Here is a 7142-nt window from a genome sequence, read left to right on the forward strand (position 1 = left end):
TTCATTCAATCCTATTGGTTGCTCATTCACATCCACTGAAGGACCACAATCCATATAATCGAATTTAGATGGTCTCTCATTACCAACAACTGAAGTACCGTCCAATTCTGAATTAAATCTTGTTGGATTAGTGCGATCATTGTCTAGTGATGATGTTGATGGTACAGTGTTGGTAGACAATAGAATATCATCCTCTTCTCGATGAAACTGAATGATTCCTCGTATTATCTGTCCACAGTCATATCATCATAACTCACATTTCCAAACCTCATTCTAATATTTTTCGTCCTGATTCCATTTCAACGTTACAGTTAACTGAAGGCTACTAAGCTCTTCTCGCAAAAGAAAGAAGCAAACATCATCATCATTCCTTATGTATTGTGGAAGAGCTTCAAATTCAAGCTTATATTTAACTTTAAGTATAAGATCAAACTCTGAAGAACTGACATTTGTAACCCTATAAATGTGAGATTTAAGTTCTTCATACTTCAATATGAGGCACAATGATTCCTGTCAATTGTCCCTCAATATACGAACTTTCATTCTCATCCCAATCACCTCCATATCGAATAAGTAGCCACTTTTTTATCATCTTACAAAGCAAGAGAACATTTGTCATTAAGTTGTACATCAATTGAAGTGTACTCTCTCTCTCTCTCTTAATCTCACTCTCTCTCAAAATCTCACTCTCTCTCGTAATCTCGCTCTCTCTCTTACTCTTACTCTTTCTTACTCTCTCCCAATACAAAATTTCATAATGCTACCTTTCCAGAAATAACACAGCAAAAATAATTAAACATACTCAAAATAATGAAACACCTTTCTGAAAAACCTGTTCCATTCTGAAAAGGCCTCGTCTTGGAAATCCTCGTTTGAAAAATCTCCGTTCAACAAAACACCGTCGAAAACCATAGAAGTAATCATCACCTTTGAAATGGAGTTTAAAGAAATCATCATTGTATTGTGTTTAGGTATTATTGACTTAATTTGAGACTTCCATCGTGAAAATTTTCAAATCATTCGTACACTGATGAGCAATCACATTAAACCAAGGAATTTCAAGCGAGAGCGAAAGCGTTTAATCAGACGAGAGCGAGATTTACCTCGTAAGGCTAGTGTAAGGACAATTACGTAATTTGGTATGGCGATGATGTCAGCATATGGTCAATTAACATTATTTTTTAAAAACAGGTCATTTGACATTTTGGACCCAAAAATTGGATCATCCGTATAAATTTTCCAACAAAAAAAGGGTTTATGCTACTTTGGTTACTTTTTTGGTGGGAGATATGATTGGATGGAGAGGATGACAAGGCTTAGCTTGAGGTGAGATTAATTGTGGTGTTGGGTAAACTTGTGGGATTAGGATGAAAATGAACAAAGGTAAAAAAATCATAGGGAGAAGAGAGAGGAAAGGGGATTGAGATTGAGAGAGAAGAATATATTTTTTATTTTTAACTTAAATATGTATTTAAAATAATTATTAAAAAATACTTAATTTGATAGAAAATATAAGGAGGACCTTTTAAATCTATTTTTCAAAGTGAGAGACTAAAATGACTAGGGACCAAATGCACTTATTCCCAAAAACTCAACCAAACTCTTTTGATAAAATTTGTTTAAAATACCCTTTGAAAGTGTTTTTGTAAAATGATTTATTTTCAAAATTAAACATTTGAAAAATTAAACTAAACACACCTTTAGTCAACAAAGATAGAATTTTCTCAAATATATTGTACACACATCCATTGGTTGAGATATGGTAGACGTTGATGGAAGGAAATGTGGTGATATCATACCCAACATTCCTCATCTCCCTCATAAATGAGCACAATATCAATATCCACCACTGTCTCTCATATTGATACAAGAAATGAATGAGCATTTCCATGGACCCTCTTTAATGGATTCCTCCCATCACAGCCACATACTTACTTCTCTTGCATTTATTTTTTCCCCTTAGACTGACCCCCGTTTCAAACCATATGAAATGAAATCCATGAGAGACAAAGAGATCATAATACGAGAAACAGTGTATCAGAAAGAGAGAGAGGAACATGAAGTCTCTTCCTGGAATGCCAAATCCTGGGAGCGATTCAGACGGAGCAGACCAAGTTCACGACCAGAGGATTGTGATTTCAAACAAACTTGTCACCAAAGCTGATTGCATCGACAGCAAAGATCAATCATGGTAGAACCTTGAGTTCATTTAAGAATCCTGAGGCATGGAATGGAATATAGCCTTAATTCTATCTGAAGACTTAGCTTATAAAGACTTTGAATACAATCCCTCTGGTCTTCCCTTTGCAGGTTTATCACCACTCAGATCCCAACAGATTTGACAATTCAAGTTCAAGAGATCACCTTTAATGTTCATAAGGTAACTACCTACATGCAAATAAGTTCAAACTTTGGTTCCATATTATATTAAACATGAAATACAGCAAAATAGTGCTTGAAGCCAGCCATTCTTTCTAAAGGATCAAGATTGAACAACAAAACTAACATAAATTTCATTTCTATTTCTCAAATTTTTCCGTCTAAAATTTCAGTGCATCAGCTCATTCTAGTTGCTCAATAATGAATGAAGATGTTAGAGAGCTTCTCACCTCCATCTTTCTTGAAACAGTATACATTAATCTCAAAATGTGGCTACATAGGCAGAATGGAACTTCAATCTTCAATCACAACCCAGGGAGGATATGACCTAAAACTCGAAAACTTCCCAGGTGGATTGGAAACATTCGAAACGGTTCTCAAATACTGTTATGGTTTACCAGTAGACCTGAACTCAAGCAATGTAGCCCCATTAAGATGTGCATCAGAATTTTTGGAGATGACAGAGGAATTTGAAGATGGAAACCTTATATCCAAGACAGAGTCCTTCCTCACATTTGTAGTCCTTTTATCATGGAAAGAGTCACTGGTTGTTCTCAAAACTTGTGAGAGTCTCTCGCCATGGGCTGAAAATCTACAAATTGTGAGACGATGCTGTGACTCGATAGCTCGTAAACTCTCCAGAGAGAACATAGTAGGAGATACGGTCAGTGAGGAGGGGTGGTGGTTAAATGATATAACTACACTTTGCATAGACTATTTCACAAGAATTATAACTGCAATACGAGCCAAAGGTCTAATAAAGCCAGAGATTATAGGTCAAAGCATTGAGCAGTATGCAAGGAAGTGGTTACCAGGCATCGAAATGGAACCCGGACTCCGAGAACATACACAGGATAAAAGTGACCTACAAGTAAGTATTTTGAGTGGTAGGAAAGATGAACTGGGAATTGTACACAGCAAAGAACATAAAGCTACTATTGAAAGCCTACTAAGCATACTTCCTCCTCAAAGAGAAGCAGTTTCGTGCAAGTTCTTGTTGCAGATGCTAAAGATGGCGAGGCTGTATTCTGCATCAGCAGCTTTGATTTCAGAACTAGAGAAAAGAATAGGAATGGTGTTGGAGGATGCCAACGTGATTGATATTTTAATTCCTAACTGTACAAATATTGACCAAGGGAACTTGCCAAAGTAAGTATTGTTTAGAAGCTCAACACATACCAATTACAAGTCTCCAACGCTTATCAAATTCACTAATTGTTATATTCTTTGCTACTCAGTACACAAGAAGAACGCACAATGCATGACATAGAAGTAGTGCAAAGGCTCCTAGAATATTATTCACTGTTTGAACAGCAACAGCAGCAACATAGAATTGGAAATTCTAATGTTTGTAAACTCATAGACAATTACCTAGCTGAACTTGCAAGAGATCCAAATCTCTCCATCACCAAGTTTCAAACATTAGCCAACTCACTGTCAGAAAATGCAAGGCATTGTCATGATGGATTATACAGAGCCATCGACACCTACCTCAAGGTTGCATCTGGTTTATATTGTTCTTAATAATTTTCTGCAGTAAATTATACAAGCTTGGAAGTATAGAAGAAATTTCACTACAGAGACTTACAAACTATTCTCCTCTACAGACTCATCCTTTACTATCTGAGCATGATCGGAGAAAGCTATGCAAAATCATGAACTGTGAGAAACTATCACTTGATGCGTGTGTGCATGCTGCACAAAATGATCGACTGCCTCTAAGAACTATAGTTCAGGTGATATTATATAACCCTACAACGTAGTGCAATGTAGTTTAAAATTCCAGCAACATATCTACATTGTAGAATGTAATTAGTGCAACGTTAGAATGTAATTAAAAGAGCTAGAAAAGATAAGAAATTGTAAAGTTATAATTGCATAACATATACTTATGGTCAAAGAATTAGTTGCATATCTAATGTGCCACAAATAGAAAAAAAAATATGAGCCTTTTCTTGATCTTGAACCCAGACATTCAACAGATACAATAATCAGAACATATAGACCAGCTCATAGCTCTTAAATGCTGTAGACAAAAAGGAATATTGCTTAATAAAACCAGCTGCCCTTATTTCTCCACAAAGAGAAATGGTCGGTCATAAATACAATATACAGCATAAAAATCCTCAAACAAGGTTAAGTACAAAATAAATAGTTTCTCATTAAAAAATCAACAAAAAGCAGATTGTAGAAGCATCTTTCCTGGAGGCCCAGTCCCAAATCCTCATATATTATCAATAACAATGCTTCCATGCATTCTCCCTCTTATACACTAGTAGAAAAGACCTATTTACGTTCCATTCTAGTAATACTAATACAAATGACACAACACAAGGAACAATGTATTCACTACTTATATAGTTGCCGGTCAGAACCAGGAAGTAACTAGAGATATAAGAAGACTACAATATTATATTTCTATATTCTTTTTATTTCATATAAGTAGTGGGACAACATTTTAGGGTTCTGAGTGGTAATCACAATATTTCTGAGAGAATATGCAGGTTCTGTTCTCAGAGCAAGTGAAGATGAGGTCAGCGATGCAAGAGAAGGAGAAAGCACCTAGTAGTGACTCAGATCAAGATGGAAACCATTTATCAACAGATAGAGAGATTAAAAACCTCAAGACAGAACTTGAGAGCGTGAAGGCACAGATGGCAGAGTTGCAGAGTGACTACTCAGAACTGCAACAAGAGTATGAAAAACTAAGCAACAAGCAGAAAAATATAACAAGTTGGGGACTTGGTTGGAAGAAAATAAAGAATTCCTTCCACACAAGAGTTGATGGAGATGAACCTGCCCATCGGAGACCCAGCCGGACTAGTTCTCGAATGAGCTTAAGACGTAGATTATCAATCACCTGAAGTATTGGAATATCAGAATACTCAAAAAGATAAAGGATTCAAAGAATTTGCTATTCTACTTCACTTGTGCATGATTGTCTTGTAGGTGTATAGAGTTGCAACTCCAAGTCTTTTGTACTGTTCATCTTGCAGAATGCAGACTATTATATCTTTTTTCCCCCATATGAATATCTTTCACCAAGAACTACAAAAATTTAAAAAAGGGATGTTGTTTCCCTTTTGCCTGAAAATTCCTAAGGCAGACAAATGACAATAGCCACAAACACTCTCTGCAGTATAAATAAAAAATAAAATAAAATAAGGGAAACTTATTTTCTGAAAATTTATTCCTATGCATTAAGTTTTTCATACAGCATGTGGTGGCATGTGTAAATTCAATATAACCACAATATTGTTATCGAAAATTTGATGGTGAACCTACAGCACACTGTGAAATTATCTAAGTCGAATCCACATAATATGCAAAGACAGCTCTAATTTATTTAATGATTCAAGCAACAAAAGAGAACTTCCTCCAGCAAAACATCCCATAAGAGGGCCAAGAAGTTCATTTCATAATTAGAAAATCAAACATTTATCATTAAGCTCAAAGCCATCGCCAGCCTATTACACTATTATCATTTAGAAGATAAAAAAAATCCAAAACAAATCACAATTAGGAAGTAACTGGGATACGTTTCTTCACACTACCTACCAGACCTCATGCTACTCCAAGGAAACTTAGTCGATAGTTCAACAGTTTCAGCACCTCCAATTAGTCGGCGGCCTCTATCAGCAAAACCCTTGTAAGTTTTTAATCCTACAGGCTCTTTCTCATGCAGCCAATGCCTCTTGGCCTCGCCCTCCTCAACAATGCTGGACTTAGACTGTTTATTCATATTCTTCTTGTCCTCCTCTATAATCCGGATCGGATACACGTCCGGAGAGATTGACAAGGGATTCCTGAGAGTAACGTAAGCCTTCTTGTAATCAGGCTTTGCAATCAAAAGCCCTCCGCGCTTCTTTTTCTTCCCCTCCATGTTGAGAGTTCGAACTTTATCGACCTCAAAGCCGTAAAGGCTCTCAAGGACGCGCTTGATTTCGATTTTGGAAGCAGAAGGAATGGTTTTAAGAGCAATTTCAGTGATGTTGGTGAAGGATGTAGGCATAAGAAGCTTGATTGGAAGATTTGCGAAGTGAACAACTCTTCTCCCGAGTCTGCTTCCCATGTTCTTGGCTTTATTAGCTTCCGAAGTCCCACTCAAAAGCGTCTATGAACAGCAGATCAAGAGATTATTTGAAACCGCAATCACAAATGCAACTCCACTCTGCTTAAAACACAATCTCCAAAACTTCATAACATTTCGCAAAAACAACATTAAATCAAACCCAACAAGAACAAGAAACCAAGATCCAAACAGTAGCTTAAAAGACAGAGATTGTTCACATTGGAATTAAACCTGTGAATTGTAGATTTGTACTCACAAACTTTCAACGAAGTGAAGAGATTGGAACTGAACGGCGAGGTGCACTGCTGGGATTATTGGGAACGTTGAACGAAAGAAGGAAGCATAATCGCAGTCGCAGAAAGGGTTGAGAATTATTGGTAAAGTTATTTAATACCCTCGGTTCAGTTAGATTTCGACTGGTTTTTTAAATACGAACCAAACTGAACCGAGTACAAATCCAACTGAGATGTCCAATTTGATGCTAAAGAAATGACACAAAACCAATTCTTTCAAAAATAAAAATAAGTTTTCAAAAGCTACGGCTCATTTAGTAATCATTTGATTTTTTTATTTTTATTTTTGAAAATTAAGTCTATTTATTCACATTTTTTACAATGATTTACATTTTTGTTAAGTATAATGGTTGAATACTAAACCAAATTCCAAAAACAAAAACAACTTTTTAACAGTT

At 36.0% G+C, this 7142-nt stretch overlaps 2 protein-coding genes across 6 annotated transcripts; one reads left to right on the forward strand and one right to left on the reverse strand.

Moving 5' to 3' along the window:
- Nucleotides 1-1828: 1828 nt before the first annotated feature.
- DOT3 (Phototropic-responsive NPH3 family protein) lies at nucleotides 1829-5405 on the forward strand. 2 transcript variants are annotated; one of them, XM_039049545.2, is made up of 6 exons: nucleotides 1829-2191; nucleotides 2311-2380; nucleotides 2630-3528; nucleotides 3618-3876; nucleotides 3987-4115; nucleotides 4884-5405. In XM_039049545.2, exons 1-6 carry the CDS (start codon nucleotides 2058-2060, stop codon nucleotides 5241-5243), a joined length of 1851 nt encoding a protein of 616 aa, XP_038905473.1. In that variant the 5' UTR covers nucleotides 1829-2057; the 3' UTR covers nucleotides 5244-5405. The 2 variants fall into 2 exon arrangements, with proteins under 2 accessions (XP_038905473.1, XP_038905475.1); XM_039049547.2 differs by having other exon boundaries at nucleotides 2139-2191; nucleotides 2553-3528.
- A 347-nt stretch (nucleotides 5406-5752) lies between these two features.
- On the reverse strand, nucleotides 5753-6898 carry LOC120091488 (Ribosomal protein L23/L15e family protein). Of its 4 annotated transcripts, none has more exons than XM_039049552.2 (2): nucleotides 6708-6898; nucleotides 5753-6550 (listed from the first exon to the last, which is right to left on the reverse strand). In XM_039049552.2, exon 2 carries the CDS (start codon nucleotides 6449-6451, stop codon nucleotides 5930-5932), a length of 522 nt encoding a protein of 173 aa, XP_038905480.1. In that variant the 5' UTR covers nucleotides 6452-6550; nucleotides 6708-6898; the 3' UTR covers nucleotides 5753-5929. The 4 variants fall into 4 exon arrangements, with proteins under 4 accessions (XP_038905480.1, XP_038905477.1, XP_038905478.1 ...); XM_039049549.2 differs by having other exon boundaries at nucleotides 5753-6493; nucleotides 6683-6898; XM_039049550.2 differs by having other exon boundaries at nucleotides 5753-6493; nucleotides 6708-6854.
- Between the last annotated feature and the right edge of the window lie 244 nt (nucleotides 6899-7142).

Source organism: Benincasa hispida, chromosome 11 (assembly GCF_027475165.1).
Source record: "Benincasa hispida cultivar pf3 chromosome 11, pf3_genome.v1.1, whole genome shotgun sequence".
Lineage (NCBI taxonomy): Eukaryota > Viridiplantae > Streptophyta > Magnoliopsida > Cucurbitales > Cucurbitaceae > Benincasa > Benincasa hispida.